This window comes from Scyliorhinus canicula, chromosome 15, assembly GCF_902713615.1.
Source record: "Scyliorhinus canicula chromosome 15, sScyCan1.1, whole genome shotgun sequence".
NCBI lineage: Eukaryota > Metazoa > Chordata > Chondrichthyes > Carcharhiniformes > Scyliorhinidae > Scyliorhinus > Scyliorhinus canicula.
In genome coordinates this window covers 66,015,347-66,036,016 of record NC_052160.1, presented here as the reverse complement: position 1 = coordinate 66,036,016, position 20,670 = coordinate 66,015,347, and the positions used below count along the sequence as shown (strand labels likewise).

The 20,670-nt window shown below is 48.6% G+C and overlaps 1 protein-coding gene across 4 annotated transcripts in view; it reads right to left on the bottom strand.

Moving 5' to 3' along the window:
- The window catches only part of si:dkey-26i13.8 (kinesin-like protein KIF19), a 243,236-nt gene that overhangs the window by 74,417 nt on the left and 148,149 nt on the right, over positions 1-20,670 (bottom strand). For all 4 annotated transcript variants that reach the window (XM_038820811.1, XM_038820813.1, XM_038820812.1 and 1 more), the window contains one exon: positions 14,726-14,996. In XM_038820811.1, the coding sequence (XP_038676739.1) occupies positions 14,726-14,996 (271 nt within the window). The remainder of the gene's footprint in view (positions 1-14,725; positions 14,997-20,670) is intronic.

The window sequence follows — 20,670 nt, the reverse complement described above, 5'->3', positions numbered from 1 at the left end:
CTGGGTGAGGAGATTGAGGAGGGGACGTGGGCGGATGCCCTGGAGAGAGTGAATTCCTCCTCTTCCTGTGCAAGGCTTAGCCTCATACAGTTTAAGGTGCTGCATAGGGCCCACATGACTGGGACGAGGATGAGTAGGTTTTTCGGGTGAGAAGACAGGTGTGCTAGGTGCTCGGGGAGCCCAGCGAACCACGCCCATATGTTTTGGGCATGCCCAGCGCTGGGGGAGTTTTGGAAGGGCGTAGCAAGAACGGTGTCGAGGGTGGTGGGATCCAGGGTCAAGCCAGGCTGGAGACTCGCAATTTTTGGGGTTGCAGTGGTGCCGGGAGTGCAGGAGGCGAAAGAGGCCGGTGTCCTGGCTTTTGCGTCCCTAGTAGCCCGGCGGAGGATTCTTCTTCAGTGGAAGGATGCGAGGCCCCCAAGCGCGGAAGCCTGGATCAATGATATGGCGGGGTTCATCAAACTGGAGAAGGTGAAATTTGCCCTGAGGGGATCAGTACAAGGGTTCTTTAGGCGGTGGCAGCCTTTCCTGGACTTCCTGGTGGAACGGTAGGAAAATAGGCCGGCAGCAGCAGCAACCCCGGGGGGGGGGGGGGGGGGGGGGGGGGGGTGAGATATCAAGCTGGTGAAGCTACAACACAGGACAACTTCTGTGCCAAACAGCAAAAGCAGCAAGTGATAGACAGAGCTAAACTATCCCATAACCAAGGAATCAGATCTAAGCTCTGCAATCCAGTCATAAATGGCAGTGGACAATTAAACAACTCGATGGAGGAGGAGGCTCCACAAATATTCCCATCCTCAATGATGGAGGAGCCCAGCACATCAGCGCAAACAACAAGGCTGAGGCATTCGCAATAATCTTCAACCAGAAGTGCTGAGTGGATGATCCATCTTGGCCTCCTCCAGAGTCCCCCAGCATCACAGATTACCAGTATTCAGCCAATTTAATTCACCCTGTGTGATATCAAGAGAAGGCTGAAGGCACTGGATACTGCAGTGGCTATGGGCCCTGACAATATCCCGTCAATAGTACTGAAGACTTGTGCTGCAGAACTTGCCCTGCTCCTAGATAAGTTGTTCCAGAACAGCTGCAACACTGGTATCTACCCAGCAATGTGGAAAATTGTCCCAGTATGTCCTGTAGCCAAAACACAGGACAAATCAAATCCAGCCAATTACTGCATCGTCAGTCTGCTCAGTCATCAGTAAAATGGTGCAAGAGTTGTCAACAGTGCTATAAAGCAGCATTTACTCATAAAGTATCTACTCACAGACACTCAGTTAGGGTTCCACCAGGATCACTCAGCTGCTGACCTCATTGCAGCCTTAGTCCAAACAGGGACTAAAGAGCTGAACTCAAGGGATGAGGTGAGAGTGACTGCCCTTGACATCAAGGCAGCATTTGTCTGCGTGTGGCATCAAGGAGCCCAAGTAAAACTGGAGTCAATCGGAATGAATGGGAGATTCCTCCACTGTTTGGTGTTATACCTAGCACAAAGGAAGGTGGTTGTAGTTGCTGGAAGTCAACCATCTCAGACACAGGACATAATTGGAGGAGTTCCGCAGGGTAGTGTATTAGACCCAACAATCTTCAGCTGCTTCATTAATGACCTTCCTTCTAACATAAGGTCAAAAGTGGTGATGTTTGCAAATGACTGCACAATGTTCAACACTATTCATGACTCCTCAGATCCTGAAGCATTCATGTCCATATGCAGCAAGCCCTGGAAGTAACCCAGTCTTGGGCTGATAAGTGGCAAGTAACATTAGCGTTACACAAGTGCTAACCAATGGCCATCTCCAACAAGAGAGGATCTAATGATCTCCTCTTGACACTCAATAGCATTACCATCACAGAATTCCCCACTATCAACATCCAGAAACTTAACTGACCTAGCCATATAAATACTGTAGCTGCAAGAGCAGGTCAGAGGCTAGGAATCCTGCAGAGAGTAACTTACTTCCTGACTCCCCAAAGCCTGTCCACAATCTACAAGGTACAAGTCTGTGATGGAACACTCTCCACTTGCCTGGATGTCTGCAGCTCCAACAACCCTCAAGAATCTCTATACCATCCAGGATGTAGCAGCCCGCACAATTGGCATGCCTTCCACCACCTTCAAATTCGCTCCCTCTACCACTAACAGTGTCATCAATGTGTACCATCTACAAGATGCACTGCAGTAACTCGCCAATGCTTCTCCTCCATCATCTTCTGAACCTGTGACCACTAACGTCTGGAAGGACAAGGCAGGAGATTCAGTAAACAGCTCCACTTGCACGTTTCCCTCCAAGCCACTCACCATCCTGACTTGGAAATATATCGCCGTTCCTTCACTGTCACTGGGTCAAAATCCTGGAACTCCTTCCCTCACAGCATTGCGGGTGTACCTACACCAGATGGACTTCAGCGGTTCAAGAAAGCGGCTCACCACCACCTTCTCAAGGGCAATTAGGGATGTGCAATGGTTTAGTCAGCGAGGCCTACGTTCCGTAAAATAGTTTTTATAAAGTCCCTTACCTTGCAATAAATTGCATTTATATAGCGCCTTCAACATAGTGATACATTCACAGCTGCTTCGGGGAAGCGATAGTAAACAAAATTTGACACCGAGCAACATGGAAACATGAGGGCATGTAACCAAATACATGGTGTAAAAGGTAAGATATAACAGAATGTCTTCCAGGACAAAGAGAGGTTTAGGGAGAGTATTCCAGGCCTTCTTTTTAACACTAGCTTTTATTTTTAAATTTAGAGTACCCAATTCCTTTTTTCCAATTAAGGGGCAAGATAGCGTGGCCAAACCACCTACCCTGCACATCTTTGGGTTTGTGGAGGCAACACCCGCGCAGACATGGGGAGAATGTGAAAACTCCACACAGACAGTGACCCGGGGCCGGGATCGAAGCCTGGTCCTCGGTACTGTGAGGCAGCAGTGCTAACAACTGCACCACCGTGTCGTCCAGAGTATGCCAGATCTTTGGGCCTAGACAGCTGAAGGCATGCCTGCCAATGGTGGGGCGATTAGAATCGGTAATGTGTAAGAGAGACCAGAATTGGAGGATAGACCCCTCCCAATTTTTCTGCTGCTGGGTTCAAAATCAAAGTCAATCATTATTACAGACCCTGTCACTTAAGAGGAGGTGTTGGTGTGTACAGAATGCACAGTGCCCAATATATCTGAAAGTCCACCGGCCATATCATCCTTAGGGGAGCTGCTGAATCAGGAAACGGAGCAGATGGGAAATGAAAAGAAATGATCTTACGCAGTGAGTTATAATGTTTAGGAATGCGTAACGATCCCAGTTGATGTTATAACTGGATTGGAAGACCCCAGAATGGAACCCTGTCTCAAAAAGACTCACTTACTTTTTTTTATATAAAACGTGGAGGAACAGAGTCATGTTTTAACACAAAAAAAATTATTAAACATGAAAAAATTGGATTATGATCCAATACCCCTTTACTCCCCCCGCTCCCTTCCAAGCTTAATAATTACACACAGGTTTTAATATTAACACTGGTTACAAAGTACAGGCACGATCTAACGGCCGCACTGCACCCGACTCAGGGCGCGATGCGGCCAGTAAATCTCGTGAGAGGCCTCTTGAGATTTACCCGACTCGCCAAATCTCGTGAGATTTAACGGGATCTCACGAGACATCGTGACCTGGAACTCGCCCACAATTTGGCAGTTTTGCATATTAAAGTGAAAAGCTGGCCTCACTTTAGTATGCACTCACTGGATCTACTCAAGGCATTGGGATCCCTTCGCTTCGGAGACCCGAGGTGAGCACTGGTTTCCACAAATGGGGACAAGGTGGAACGGCGCTTGGGGAAAATCCCAGGGGATCGGGGGTCCCTGGGTGGCTCGGCTCTGAGTCGGGTGATACCCTGGCACTGTTAGGGTGCCAGGCTGGCAGTACCAAGGTGCCCAAGTGGCATTTTGTCCAGGTCAGGGATCGGACCTGGGGGGCGCCTGAGGGTGACCTTATTATGTGGGGTATGGGAAGCTTGATTACCGCCTTTTAAATGAGTTGGGGCATGGGTCGGTCTGAGGGTCACGTTGGGTGGGGGAGGAGGGGTCTCGCATTCAGGGCGCAATTTAAAAATGTAATCTGCTCTGGCTCCCAGGTTCCACTGTTCCATTACGTCTAGGTTCGTTGGAAACTAGGGCAGCACGGTGGTGCAGTGGTTAGCACTGCAGTCTCACGGCGCCGAGGTCCCAAGTTTGATTTCGGCTCTGGGTCACTGTCCGTGTGGAGCTTGCATATTCTCTCAGTGTTTGCGTGGGTTTCGCTCCCACAACACAAAGATGTGCAGGGTAACTGGGTTGGACACGCTAAATTGCCCCTTAATTGGAAAAATTGGATACTCTAAATTTATAAAAACAAAAGAGAAAAAAAAGGCTTGTTCGAAACTTCTCTTCATTTAATTTGCTGGACTTCGGCAGCGGGATTCTCCGACCCCCCGCCGGATCCAAGAATACCTGGGGGCGGCGCGAATCCCGTCCTACCGCCGGCTGCCATATTTTCCGGCGCCGGTTTTCGGGCGGGGATCGCGCCACGCCAGTCGCGCGCGGTCCATTGGCAGCGGCACCCCCGGCAATTCTCCGGGCCGAGCGGCCGTCCATGTTTGGCCAACCCGCCGGCATGGGTTACGCATGGTCCCACATGGTGGGACTTGGCAAGTAAGTCGGCTGGGGCGGTCCGGGGGGGGGGGGGGGGGGGGGGGGGGATCCGAACCTAGGAGGGGGGCCCTCCACGGTGGCCTGGCCTGCGATCGGGGCCTGTACGATCTGCGGGCGGGCCTGTACTGTGGGGGCACTCCTTCCTCTGCACCGGCCCCTGAAGGGCTCTGCTAGGTGGACGGCGGAGGGGTTCGTGCCGCTCCAACCGGTGAGTTCGCGCATGCGCTGAAGGGCCGGCGTGATCTCGTGCATGCGTGGAACCGCCGGCGGCCCCTGTAGGGCTCTGCTATGGCCGGCGCGGAGATGACAATTCCCTACGCATGCAGTTGGAGCGGCGTGAACCCCTCCGATGTCCACCTAGCACCCAGAAAGGCAGAGAATTCCGCACTTTCAGGGGCTGTTGGCACCGGTTCTTCCACCAGCATGGGGTCCTAGCCCCCAAAAGGAGAATCCCGCCCCGGGTTTCTGGCATCTGTTTTCTTAACCAGTTCTCCACAGTATGGGTTTTCTTCTAGCAAGGCTGAGAGAGATGTTCTTTCTCTAGCCTTCTAAAACCAACTGCATCCAGCAGACCTTGGAGGGTTGCCTTTTCTCTCATTATGCATCTCCAACTGCCAATTAATTCAGCTAAAACGAAAACAAAGGAAATCCCTTCACTCTGGAAAGTGACTCCCTGTTGCTAAACAACGACTTGCTCACCTCTAGACTCTTATTTACTCTTCACACTATCTCTAAGCACAATACAATCACGGTTGGAACTTAATAAACCCTCACACATACCTAGATCCAGCAGAATCTGAGTATAGGTTTTACCCTTCCTTCCACAAAAACATTAAGCTAAACACTCCTGAAACTATCCCTTATTTCTAATGTTTACCAGCACAAATATAAATCCCTTAAAACAACCTTTGTTTTAACAAATGCAATACATGAAACAGATTCAATCAGAACTTTTAAAGGACAATTGGATAAACACTTGCAGGGCCATGGGGATAGAGTAGGGGAGTGAGGCCAATTGGGTAGATTTTGTTCAAGGAGCCAGAACAGGCACAGTGAACAGAATGGCCTTCTTCTTGGGTCGGTGAGGGGAGGATCTCGGCAATCTACCAAGTGATGCAGGAGGGGGAGGAGGCCTTGGTGGAAGAGCTGAAAGAGAAGTGGGAGGAGGAGCTGGGAGAGGACGTAGATGAGGGGACGTGGGCGGATGCTTTGGGGAGGGTGAATTCCTCCTCCTCTTGCGCGCAGCTTAGTTTAATCCAACTAAAGGTGCTGCATAGGGCGCATATGACTGGGACGAGGCTGAGCTGGTTCTTTGGGGGAGAGGACAGGTGTGGCAGGTGTTCGGGGAGCCCAGTAAACCACACCCACATGTTCTGGGCGTGTCCTGCGTTGGGGGGCTTTTGGAGGGGGTCGCGGGGATCTTGTCAAGGGTGGTTGGCTCCAGGGTGGAGCCGGGCTGGGGGCTCGCAATTTTCGGGGTAGCATCAGAGCCGGGAGTGCAGCATGCGAAAGAGGCCGGGATTCTGGCCTTTGCGTCCCTGGTAGCCAGGCGCAGGATTCTTTTACAGTGGAGGGATGTGAAGCCCCCAAGCGCGGAATGCTGGATCAACGACATGGCTGGGTTCATCAAACTGGAGAGGGTCAAGTTTGCCCTAAGGGGGTTGGTGCAGGGGTTCTTCCGGCGGTGGCAGCCATTTCTAGACTTCCTGGCGGAGCATTAGGGGGTGGTCAACTTCAGCATCAACCCGGGGTGGGGGGTTACTTGTTCGTTATGGGGGATGGGTGTGTGGTTTCATGGTTTCATGCTTATTATTTTTGTTAATTTATTGCTTTTGTAAGGGTTTTATGCAGCAATTGTCCAAAAACTTTAACTGCCGCTGGACAATTGCGTTGCACTGTGAAGCATCTGACAATGCGATTTAGATCACTAACTTTGGATGGTTCTGCCAGTTTTACATTAATCCCATCACTTACATTTTCCCTGGCTTGTTATGTTCAATAGGACCTTTAAACTCACGCTTTGCGGCAGCTAGTGCTGTAAAAAAAGGTTGTGTGTTTCCCATGACTCCATTTTATTAAAACACTTCACCGCTGGACCCAGGGATCCATTGAGATGCCTGAGTCTTACCCAGCATGAGTCAGGAAATCCAGGCAATGCACTTAAGAATTTTAAGTAAGAATTTTAGGGAAGTGGATATGGAGTGGCAATCCGACGCTGATAGCAAATCTGTGGAAAGTGTGACATGGTTTGGTCCGGACAGCATAAATATTAGCTACAGGAGGGCAGAATGGTGGCACAGTGGTTAGCACTGCCGTCACTGTCCATGTGGAGTTTGCACATTCTCTCCGTGTTTGCGTGAGTTTCACCCCGCAACCCAAAGATGTGCAGGCTAGGTGGATTGGCCACGCTAAAATTGCCCCTTAATTGGAAAAAATTAATTGGGTACTCTAAATATTTTTCTAAAAATTAGCTACAGAATCCCAGCTATATCAAGTCTGTTGTTTGTTAATATTCTTGCAGTCTTGCATTTGGGGGAGTTTTAATTGCTCAGGTAACGAAGAATATCACTGGTAAAATATTTACGAGTGCCTGCTTTCATTACTACAGTTGTCACCTTAATTTCACGCAAGGGAGGTTTAAACATTGTTACAAATCACATCAAGATTTTCAGAACTGCAACAATGGGAAGCATTTTTACAAATAATGACTTAAAAAGTGTAAAATTAAAGGTAATTAGGATCTAGCAAATCAGCACATTCAGAACACCAAAGGGCCAGGCATCAGCAACACTGCAAGGAGCAAAGAGCAAGTACAAGTGTTTATTATATCGCACCTTTCCAAACCCCAGGATATCCAAAAGCAATTTATAGCCAATTTTACTTCTAATAGATACTCAGTGTAGTAATGTAGGAAACACAGCAACTAATGAGCAGTGCAACAAGACCCAACAGACAGCACTGAGATAAAGACCAGAATGCCTGTTTTAGACTGGTTGAGTGAGGAATTTTGGTCAGGTCTTAGAGTTCTCTGCTTTTCTTTGAAATAGTGTCGTTAAATTTTTCACACCCGATTGTGTGGGCAGGCAAGGCCTCAATTTAATGTTTTGTTTGAAAGGCAGCCCCACCCGACAGTGCAGCCCTCCTTCAATGCTGCACGGGAGTATCAGCTACTGTTACTGTTATGTGCAGACATACACAGAATGATATGCAGACAAGCAGCTAATGGACACAGAGAACAGGACATGACCAATAAGCAGGCAGGACACTCAGGGGTGGGATCTGACTATAAAAGACACGAGGCACTCACACGCCGCTTCTTTCCACTGATGAACATCTAGAGAGTCAGTCAAGGGTGTTGTTGCAATCTCACACCTCCACCACATGGCTAAGAGCTAGTCTGGTTCAGTCAGAGTAACCACACTTAAGTTAGCAGAGTCGAACTCACAGAGAACTGTGCTATTAGTTCAATAAACCTGATTGAACTAACTTCAAGGTCTGGAGTATCTTTTTGATCTATGCTGCAGCCAGTTGCAGCCAGCGTACCTAACACGACAGATATGTGCTGAGGTCTCTGGAGTGGGATTTGGCTTAGAGAAAAGAGTGTGACCCACAAGCCACGCTGGTACCTAACAATTGCCCAGTCTGAGGGCCTAAAAAGAAAGGTTTTAAGGAAGTTTTGAAAGAGGCAATTTAAACAAGTAATGATTACTTAAAAAGGCAGCTTCAGGCTTTTGTTAAATTTCAACTTATATTTTACTCTTTTTAACACTAGCACAAAATAATACCCTGCAATATTTCCAGTTTGGAAACTAGGGACGTGATTCTCCGGCCACGTTGCGCTCAAGCGAGAGAACAACCAAACATGACAGGCTGTTGTCAACGGAATTTCCTGGTAACAGTACCCCTCATTGCTGGGAAACCCAGGCGCAGGTGTGAGACTGGAATTTTCCGCTGGCATGAACATGGAGAGTCAACATCCGTTAAATCCCACTCGACAACTACAATTTTGCGGGTAGGGCAGAGAATGGGTGTGTTCGAAGCGACACAGCAGGGAACTAATCATTCACCAAGTCGAAAAAGCAAAACTAGGTGTGTTGGCTTGCGGGCTTCTGTTGTCAAGTACTCAGTGCCTCACTGAGGGGCCTGGCATCATGAAGTGGGAAGGAGCGTCCTACTGACAGCCTTACTGCCGACACCTCTCACCCCACAACCCTCCCCTCCAGCCATCGCTCACCAGTGCAAGAGTCCTTTGACAATCAAAGGCCTGAGATAGGTGTTATACCGGCAGCAGCCACCACCTCCCCAGTGGCCCTGCCAAGCTGCTGAAGGACGGAAATAACCTGTCTCCCAGGTCCATGGTCCCTGGGAAGGCTCAATTAAATGCCTGTTGCCCACTTAATTTGGTGGGCCTTCCTGCAAAGAGCCAATGCGGGGTTCTCTCCGGCTATCCAGCCACTTGACTGCTTGAATTGTACTTTGGGAGCAGAAATATGGAAGACACAGTTATTGATAAGTCAAACAATTTTAATTATGACTGCATAATGTTCTATCACTGCTTTATGTTTCAGGTAAATATTTATATCTACAGTGTTTTCTTTATTGTTAGGCATTCTAACATCATTTTATAATCCAGAACATTCCAAACACCAGAAATGATCCAAGCTTTCCAGCCTGGAGAGGTTACAGGGTATCAAAAAGCTGAAGACTACCAACTCCTCTTTCCATGACTCAAGTAGTTATGGTAACAATAAGCTTGACCAAAGAGATAAGGAGGGTCACAAACCCAAGACCCAGCCCTTGGTCTCTGCTGAGATCTCAGTTAGGGCTGTGATAACACCCTAAGTCAGCCTCAGCATCCCTGAAGAAGTGACTCCACCGCCACCATCGAGGTCTTCCATGCCTGGTGGACATCCCTGTGGACTGGGGTGCCTTATCGATTCTCTTAATCGTGTTTTGATGCCATGTTTTAAGTTTAATTTGTGATTTGCTTTTTGGTTCAGGCAATATAATCCCTTTCATTTGTTTTTCAATGTATTCGATTTATGTATTTTTAAAAATAAATTTACAATACCCAATTTCTTTTTTTTTCCGATTTAGGGGCAATGTAGCATTGTCAGTCCACTTACCCTGCACATCTTTTTTGGGTTGTGGAGGTGAGACCCACGCAGACACGGGGGGAATGTGCAAACTCCACATGGACAGTGACCCGGGGCAGGATCAAACTCGGGTCCTCGGGCTGTGAGGCAGCAGTGCCAACCACAGTGCCACCATGATGCCCTCATTAGATTTATTTTAATGGGTTATTTGATTTGCTCTAAAATAATCCTGAGGAAGTTAGAAAACAATGACCATGCATTGTGGTGTGAATGTACCCACGATGATAATATATATCTACAGCCATACTTGCGCCATGATGTGAACTTAACACAGCAGGAAACAGCCATGCTAGTGAACAAACATAAATTATTACACCATGGGGTGCAATAACATTTATTTGTCCTATTTGGCCAAGTTTTATTGTTGCAAATAGTTTTAACAGGAAGCAGTGTAAGTAATTTTTTCCAGCTCTGTTGTATAGGCAGACTTATTAGTGTTTTATTTCCAAACTGAGATATTCTGAATAGGTAATTATGATTTACAATTGTAACATTTTCACGGAGAAAATGTAGTCATTTATAGACTTTAAGTTCCATGAGCCACACTATTTTCAACATGAGTACACAACGAGAGCCGCTCCCAGGGGGCAAAGGAGTGCTACACATGATAGAAAATTCTAGCAACTCAGTATATCATTGTATTCTGAAGCGTTCCGGACCGCAAATTTCCTGTTTGCCTGCATATAAAATATGTACAAAGGGAGTCAAGGTGTTGGATTAAAAGTGAATGTTTGGTCAAATATATAAGACTTTACACATCTATCTACTAGTCTAACTACTTGTCTGACAGCCCAAGTGGATAGTTTTCATGCGCGAGTCTTTATAATGTGTCTCCTCAGTATATTAGTTCCGTTGCATTCACACCTGATAAGACCCCTCAACCCCTTCCCCCACCCCTCAGGATGCAGTTCCAAAAGAAGTTGCCAGTTGGGATGCCAATTCTGGGTGGATGCATTCCTGGCAGTTTCATTGCATGGCCCCTTGCCTCCACGTGCCCCACCCAGTTGGTCAGCCTTTCTTCTCTTCCCTTAATATTTTCATAACTACTAATTATGTGCCCCGGTGACTTTTTTTTCCATATTTGCAGCGGTTCCCTGGACTTTAGCCTTGAATTGTTGGAGATGCCAGGCCAACCCTGGAGGGTTGGCAACCCTAGTTGCTGGTCAGCAATCAGGGTCAGAGACCTTGTCCAAGTGTTTCCTTCCCAACCCGGATGCTGAGATCACTTGTGATTCCCCAGCCGAGTTAGGCTAACTGAGCACAGGCCAGTGTTAAAGCTGGAACATTACTGCGCTGTATCATTCAGGTAATCACAATGAATTGTCCGAAACACTGGTAATCCAGCAGGCCTGAGGCAAGTTGGCAAAGATAGTCAGGCGCCAGTCAGGCCTAAATTCTTAAATTAGAAAACCAATTTCCGCATGAGTGGCTTGATGGGGGCTCCTCTCTGCAAACCCCCGAGCTATGAATTTGGGTTGCCACCCTGATTTAGATAGGAGCTTATGAGAATGGAGCATTGGCCTCCTGGGTACCAGCGACTTGGAAAGAACAGCCCGTATGCCCACACTTGCTGGGGCTGCCAATCAAACTGAGTTTGCTGGCTCGCTCGTAATTCAGAAACATGCGTCCCGTGTGAGGATGATGGCCACGGTGACAACAGAAGTCACCTGAGAAGTCCCATAACTCCAGAGAGACTAACTGGGGGAGGGAGGGAAGGAGCAACACAAACTAGGGAGGGAGAGGGCAAAAAACAGAAATTCAAGGAGGAATAGAGAGAGAAATTCAATATGAGAGAGAGGGAAACACAACTAGAGGAGGGAGAAAAGCACACACACAAATACCCAAATTTATGTGGAGTCATGGAGATTTCAAAGATCTTTAGAGGACTCAGACATGGAAGTCCTGCCCCTGTTTTGGATAGTCTCATTTTCACTGGCAGTACTGAGTTCAAACAAATCCCATTTTCTCTGTATCAAGGGTCTTAATCCACAATTTGGGAGTCACAGTTTTTTACAGGAAGCGTAAATACTCTTGAAGGATAGATACGGTCTGCAGAACTGTCATGATGTGAACTTATTTAAAATCCCCAGCCCTTTAAAAATGAAAAACAAAACAGACAGTTCATGTCAGTGGGAGCTGCAAACACTCTGTTGTAGCAATTACAATAGCTGTTTGTTGATATTTCCCCAAGAATATAATGACATCTCATGAGGGGCTTCCCATTATAACTGGGATGACGTTGCACAGTACTGAGATGGGCCTTTTAAACAGCCCACCTTGATACATAGCAGCCCCTGAGACTGCCTTTGAACACTTTCCTGGGTCAGCAGCCCCGACTCCAGCCTGCACCCATGCCCCACAATGAAATTCCCGTCTGTCCTGGCACTTTCTCCCAAGGGGTGCGAGTTGAGCTGGGAAATTTCCCAACTCCCACTACCAACCTTGAGGATGAAAATCCAGTCCAAATTCCCTGTTGATTCAGTGGAATTTATTGGGTGATTTTTATTTCCATTGAAATTGAAAAAAACATCAGAGAAGTAGTTTTCTTTTGGACATTACCTATCCTTAAATCGTTCCGTTTATTTGTGGATTTAGAAATTGGGTTATTCAGCTCCCAATATAATAATAAGTCAATTATTGTTTCAGATTTGGTGTTATTGAGGTAGTGAACTCAGATAAATTTGCAAACCATAGCTAAACAAAATAAGTGATAGCCATTCGCTGGTTCATTACTCAGGGCAAAGCCTTGAACAATCAGAGTCGAGCTGTCTGGTTTGAATTTTCAAACAATTAATGAAATGAAAACCGCTTATTGTCACAAGTAGGCTTCAAATGCAGTTACTGTGAAAAGCCCCTAGTCTCCACATTCCGGCACCTGTTCGGGGAGGTTGGTACGGGAATTGAACCCGCACTGCTTGCCTTGTTCTGCTTTACAAGCCAGCTGTTTAGCTCACGGTGCTAAACCAGCCCCTAAATTAACTGACAGTCACCAATAACTGGTGCATTTTCTATGGCAACACCTCTACCAATCAGAGTCCACTTGTCAACCACTCTCTTCCCATACAGTATAACGTTGTTTCGCCTAATACTGGTATTCTTCCGATTATCCAGACGAGTGCAACATGAAAAACATCAACAAAATATTTTTGTCAGCAATGATTAAAAGAATTGGTACGGGTAGAAAAAGAGAGAACCAATTGCTTCCAGTGTGGGAATCCAAAACATCTAGTGATTTCATGAAGTACTTTTTTACACTAAAGGTAGTGGAAATCTGAACTCTGACCCCATCGCACGCACCCCCTCATCACCACCATCAAATATGGCTATTGCGGCCGGCAGGTCCATTTAAATGTCAAAATTGAGATTGATTGATTCTGTTAGGCAAGGGGGTGTTAAGAGATGTGGAACCAAGTGAGGCAAATGGAGATAGGAGTGGAGGGACAGTTTAGCCATGAGCGGTGGAACAGGTTTGAATGGCCCATGTTTCAGAGATTGGAAAGCAATGGGAGGCCCAGCCAACTCCACTTACCTTCTTGTGGCCGAGTGCAAGCACAGCACAAGCTGAGCTTGAGTAAACCCGGCGAACACGGAATCTAATGCTTATGAGATGTTTGTGGGAGTGTCACTAAATGAAACATTGTCCCCCACTTCTGGCTTTGCTTTCTGGATTGTCAAAGTCACCTCAACCCTGTGAGAAGTCACTGCCCGAGAGCACATTCTGCGGTATGCTACTCCTTGTATGCGCAACAAGCTCAAGGATTCTGTACAATTTTCTCCTTTTCTTTTCAGGCTGAGGTCGCTGACAGAGACCCCTCAATTCCTTTCTCAAACCGAAAGGTATTTATCAAACTGGGTGATACAGGGCAGGAGAGTTGTTTTAACTTTTTCTTTTCAACCAAGTATTTTTGAGTAATATATCATTGCCCTCTCCCACCCCACACCCGCAGTAATTTGAGTTTTTCCCTGTGTCTGTCTGTCTTGGTATTTTATAGGCAAAAAGATAGGAGGCAGAGTCTGTTCCCATGCCAGCACTAACGCCCAAACTAGATGGCGGAATATGGCGACTCAGGGCTTGTCACAGTAACTTCATTGCAGTGTTGATGTAAGCCTACTTGTGATAATGAAGATTCTTATTAATATTATATATGGCAGAGACCATCCTGGGCACAATGCTGGAGGGAATGGTGTGTCATGGTCCTAGGAGCAGTTAATGTCACATAAGGGCAGTGATAGCAAGCCGGAGATATAAGGGTCATGTGACTCAAGACTGGACGCCGAGCAGGTCGGGATTTGAACCTATGCCCATCCACCCCAGTGGGCGGCACGTTGGTTAGCACTGCTGCCTCACAGCATCAGGTACAATTCTGGTCTTCGGTGACTGCGGGGAGTTTGCCCATTCTCCCTGTGACTGTGTGGATATCCTCCAGGTGCTCCGGTTTCCTCCCACAGTCCAAATGTGCAGGTTAGGTGGCTGGGCCATGATAAATTGCCCCTTAGCATCTAGAAGCAGTGGTTAGCACTGCTGCCTCAGCGCCAGGGGCCTGGGGTTGATTCCGGTGGGATTGTGGGGATAGGATGGAGGATTGGGCCAGTGTAGGGTAGCGGGCTTTCAGAGGGCCAGATTAAATAGGCCGAATGGCCTCCTTCTGCACTGTAGAGATTGTGTAGGTCAGATTATGGGATTACAGAGATAGGGATGGATGGATATGGGAATGGACATGGGTATAGTGCTCTTTCGAAGGTTCTGTGCAGACTTGATGGGCCGAATGGCCTTGTTCTGCACTGTGCTGATTCTATGATTCACTAAGCTGGATATAAAGATTGCTGTGCATTATAACATTCTGGTTGCCTGACTGATCAGCTGTGTTTACTGTACCATCGATCAGCTGCCGCTGCTGCAGTATAATCTCATCACAGAGGGCTCGGTGTTGCTCGTAATGCTGGATGACAAAGTCTTTCTGCTGCAGGATGTTCTCTTTGTGCAGCAGAGTGGACTGGATCTCTGTATTCTCCACCTCCAACTCGTGAACCTTACAGAGCAAACTCATGATCTCTTGCTGATCCTTGTTATTGAGCCACTTTGGGAGCAGGTCCTCCATCTTTGAGACTTTGGCCTTGGTGTCTCCCAACTTCTGTTCCAACTCGCACTACGGAACAAGAAGAAAAATGAAAACTTTTATTGTCTTGGCTCTGAAATGCCGATGACATCCTCAGTGAATGAGAAAGTGTATACCCTCCTAAAAACACAGGCACATTTCTGGATGGTCCACCACTATTTTTACATGGGATCCTTGGAATAGCTGTGCAGAGCGATATCTCAGAGGACGGGAGAGATGAATTATCACCTTCACTGCCTGGTTGGCAGCCTGACAGAGTGAGTCACCTCTCATGTGGTGAAAACCACTGAGCCAAGGCATCGGGAGGTTCTGATTCAAGTCCCACTCTATTCGGCACTCACAGTGTGTGCCATGCTTCAGGTAAAAAGTTAAACCTGTTCTCCCAGTGGGACTTCAAACATCCCACATTCCATTTGATGATGAGCAGGGGCCTTCCGCTGCCCTGGCCAACAGCTCGCCCTCGAAACACCTCAAACAGGTTTGAAAAACAGAAACACTCAACAGCTCAAGGCAACATACTCTGTGCAGAAAGTGCTGATAACAGAAGCTACCGTTTTTCAGTGTGTTTCCATATCAGAAGAATCCTATCATTCAGAAAACCTGGGTTGATTTAAGCAACAGCAGAAATGGCAATAATAGGATTCTAGCTTTTATATTCGGTTCTAAATTGTTGCTATAGTTAGCAAAAGAATATAACCCTCAGATTCTTTGTGGTGTTGAAAGCAAGATTGTTTTATGAGATTCTGAGTACTGGCTATTCGCTCACATCTGGTGCTGCGGGTAGAATCTGCAATAGCTATTCAGGACAATTTTCCAGCGCTTACACCTGTTCAACTACCAACTTTCCTCACTCACACTGCCAGCTCTCCGCTGTGTCTGCCCCAGGGCTGCATGCAGCCTACGCCTCATGGAAACGTGCACACCTTTCATCCCCTGGGAGAGCTTCTTAATGAGCAGCTGAGTTGCTATTCTCTGCTGTTGCACTCTTTAATGACTGCTGTGCTGTCAGTTCCAGATATAACCTCTACACTGCGTGTCGTGGCTTCATTTCCGGAGACGATTCTGCATCGGAGTGAGTAGGCGGGACTTTTGGGAGTACTGGGATCTGCTGCTGTTGCCCAAACTCCTTATCCTAGGAGTGAGTCGAGTGAATCTTCTCTGAATTGCTTCAAACGCGATATTTTTTGTCCTTATTTGAGAAAGGAAACAAGTAACTGCATTCAAAGCAGTTTAGAAAAGGTTCACTCAACTCATTTCTAGGATGAGGTTGAACAGGTTGGGCCTGCACCCACTGGAGTTTAGACAAATGAGAGGTGATCTTATTGAAAAATCCCCTGAGGGGATCCGATAGGGTGGATACCGGGAGAATGTTTTTTCTTTTGGAAGAGACTATAACCAGGGGTCACAGTTTAAGAATAAGAGGTTTACCGTTTAAAATGGAGATGAGGCGTTTTTTGTTTAAACCCAAAGGGTTGTTGGTCTGTGGAATTCCCTTCCCCCCGGGCGGTGGAAGCTGAGGGTCATTAAATACATTTAAGGCTGAATTGGACAGAGTTCTGACCAACAAGGGAGTCAAGGGTTACCGGGGGGCAGAAAGGAAAGTGGAGTTGAGGCCACAGTCGGATCAGTATGATCCTATTGAATGGTAGAGCAGGCTCAAAAGGCTGAATGGCCTACTTCTGCTCCGAAATCCTATGCTCCTATGACTGTCTCCCCGTATCTGCATGGGTTTCCTTTGGGTGTTCCGGTTTCATAGGATCATAGAATTTACAGTGCAGAAGGATTGGCCATGCTAAATTGTCATTAGTGTGAAAAAGGTGGGGTGGGGTTACTGGGTTACGGGGATTAGGTGGAGGTGTAGGCTTGGGTAGGGTGCTCTTTCTAAGGGCGGTGCTCTTTCCAAGGGCCGGTGCAGACTAGATGGGCCGAATGGCTTCCCTGCACTGTAAATTCTATGAAATATGAAATTGGCCACGCTGAATTGCCTCTCCAAAGAGTCCAAAGATTAAAGTGGAGTTACGGAGTCATGGGGATACGACGGGAGAGTGGGCCTAGCTAGAGTGCTCTATCAGACGGCCAGTGCAGACCTGATGGGCTGAATGGCCTCCTTCTAAACTGTACGGATTCTATGATCTCTGGTACTGTGACCACCATTTCCCATGAGTTGGTAAAGCAGCTGCATACTGACTATGTGGTGGCACATTTCTCTGTAGAGGTGCACTGAGCACCTGATTTGTCACTGTGTTCTTGTCTTGTGGTTTTCACAGAGTCTGGGACCCCTGTGGATCATGCGTTAGACTGAAAAAGAACCAGTCTCAGTATCGCTCTACTCATACCAAGTTAATTACCACCCCATCTCCTGAAGGGTTGAGTCTGAGTGGACTGGAGTGAAACCCAGAGGTCGCTGGGATGGAGGTGACCTCCCAATGTGTTGTCAGTTCCACCAGCTCTCCCACCCACTCCCACACCCACGCACTCTTCCATGTTAAAACTGCTCTCATAAAATTGAACAGCACGGAACGAGACCATTCAGCCCCTGACAACTATGCTGACTCATTGAAAGAAGAAGCCAATTAGTCCCATATTAGTCCCAGTATTTTTTCCATAGCCCTGTAAATGAGCCCTCTTTGTGTGCAACTGACATGTGAACATTGCTACAGAAATAGCTTTCAACGGGTGGCGCAGTGGCTAGCAATGCTGCCTCACGGCGCTGAGGACCCGGGTTCGATCCCGATCCTGAGTCACTATCCGTCTGGGGTTTGCACATCCTCCCCGTGTCTGTGGGGGTCTCACCCCCACAACCCAAAGAAGTGCAGGGTAGGTGAATTGTCCACGCTAAATTGGGTACTTTAAATTTTAGAAAAGAAAAAAAATCGCTTTCGTCACCTTTTTGGGTCCTGTGTCTCAGATCTTAACAACACTCTGCATAAAACATCTTTCCTTATTTCCTCTCTAACCCTTTTCCTTTTCCCAATGTATTAAATAGTTTTTATTTTGCTTTTATTAAATCTGTTCCCGCTACATTGAAACTGTGGTAGTCACCACTGTTGTATTATATACTGCATACGAGGGTATTACGGTAAGGCCCCTGTACTACAGGTATGGGGGTAGATCCCTGCCTGCTGGCTCCGCCCAGTAGGCGGAGTATAAATGTGTGGGCTCACTGAGCTGCAGCCATTTCGGCAGCAGCTGTAGGAGGCCACACATCTCTGTGTAATAAAGCCTCGATTTTATTCTACTCTCGTCTCGTCGTAATTGATAATGCATCAATTTATTACACACAGATTTTAAAATGATGGATCTCCGCATCAAGCCTGATTGCCTGCAGCTGCACCCTCAAGCAAACAACACCAAGTCGGCCTTTGCACATTGGCTAGCTTGCTTCGAGGCATACATAGGATCTGCGACTGACCCTCAGAGGCACAGAAGCTCCAGATCCTCTACATGTGCCTGAGCTCGGAGATCTTCCCCCTCATCCGGGGCACGCCGACATACGCTGAGGCCATGGCACTACTGAAGGAGAACTACACGCAGCAGACAACAGGATCTACGCCAGGCACCTCCTCTCCACGCGGCATCAACTTCCCGGTGAGTCTGTGGAAGATTTCTGGCGTGCCCTCCAAGAGAGACTGCGTCTTGGCCTCTGAACATTCGGACTTGCTACTTAGAGACGCATTTGTTACAGGCATAGAATCGGCCTACATCCGCCTGGGACTCCTCGAAGGGGCTACCCTCGACCTCGCGGCGACCAAGAAACTAGCGCTCTCGCTCACAGTCGCCTCATGCAATATACAGGCGTATGCCCCCGATCGCGCGGCCTACCCCTCCTGGACATTGTGGACCCCGCCAGCGAACACCCTACCATGCACCCTGTCAGCGACCGCCCCCAGCCAACCCCAGGCCTGCAACCACACAACCCTGGGGGACCTAAGTGCTACTTCTGCGGACAGTCAAAGCACCTCCGACAACGCTGCTCGGCATGGAGCGTGCTCTGCAAGGCCATTGCCCCGGCGCCTCCCATGTGCGAACCCCGGGCGTCGCCATCTTTCTCCCCACAGACCACGTGTCGCCCGTGGGCGCCGCCATCTTGCTCCCCTCACAACCGCTGCAGCCCGTGGGCACCGCTATCTTCCTCGCCACCTTGCTCGCCTCACACTTGCGGCCCGTGGGCGCCGCCATCTTGCCAACCCCAGAACACATGCGGCCTGTGGGCGCCGCAATCTTCCCCGCCTCAGAATCCCTGCTCGTCGGATACCCCATCGGGCCGCTCATCGCCTGCAACCGCCGCCGACCAACCACACCTGGCCTCCGTTACGATCGACCAGACACGACTGCACAACCTAGCGACCGCATCGACGCCAGTGAAGATCGACGGGCACAAGGTTTCCTGCCTTCTGGACTCTGGGAACACTGAGAGCTTTATCCACCCCGATACGGCAAGGCGCTACTCCCTCACGGTCCACCCCACTAACCAAAGAATCTCCCTGGTCTCCGGCTCCCACTCCGTGGCGATCCGGGGATACTGCACTGCAACCCTCACCATCCAGGGCGTAGATTTCAGAGGCTTCTATCTCTACATCGTCCCCAACCTCTGCGATGCCCTGCTACTCGGCCTGGACTTCCAGTGCAACCTCCAGAGCCTAACCTTGAAATTTGGCGGGCCCCTACCACCCCTCACTGTATGCGGCCTCACGACCTTGAAGGTCGACCCACCTTCCCTGTTTGCAAACCTCACCCCGGATTGCAAACTCATTGCCACCAGGAGCAGACGGTACAGTGCCCAGGACAGGACCTTCATCAGGTCTGAGGTCCAGTGACTGCTACGGGAAGGTATTATCGAGGCCAGCAACAGCCCCTGGAGAGCCCAAGTGGTAGTGGTAAAAACTGGGGAGAAAAACAGGATGGTCGTTGACTACAGGCAGACCATCAATCGGTACACGCAGCTCGACGCGTGCCCCCTCCCACGCATATCTGATATAGTCAATCAGATTGCACAGTACCGGGTCTTCTCGACAGTAGACCTGAAATCTGCCTACCAGCAGCTCCCCATTCGCAAGGCGGACTGCCAGTACACTGCATTTGAAGCGGACGGCCGCCTTTACCATTTCCTTAGGGTTCCCTTTGGCGTCACTAACAGGGTCTCGGTCTTCAAACGGGAGATGGACCGAATGGTTGACCAGTACGGACTGCGGGCCACTTTCCCTACCTGGACAACGTCACTATCTGTGGCCACGACCAGCAGGATCACAACGCTAACCTTTCCAAATTCCTCCACACCGCCAAACTCCTTAACCTAACCTACAACAAGGGGAAGTGTGTGTTCAGCACGGACCAATTAGCCATCCTCGGCTATGTGGTCCAGAACGGAGTTCGAGGGCCCAACCCCGATCGCATGCGCCCCCTCATGGAACTCCCCTTCCCCCACTGCCCCAAGGCCCCCAAACGATGCCTGGGGTTCTTTTCGTACTGCGCCCAATGGGTCCCAAACTATGTGGACAAGGCCCGCCCACTCATTCAATCCACCGCTTTCCCCCTGACGACCGAGGCTCACCAGGCCTTCAACCGTATCAAGGCTGACATCGCCAAGGCCGTGATGCACGCGGTCAACAAGACGCTCCCCTTTCAAGTCGAGAGCGATGCATCAGACGTCGCTCTGGCCGCCACTCTCAACCAGGCAGGCAGACCCGTGTCATTCTTTTCCCGC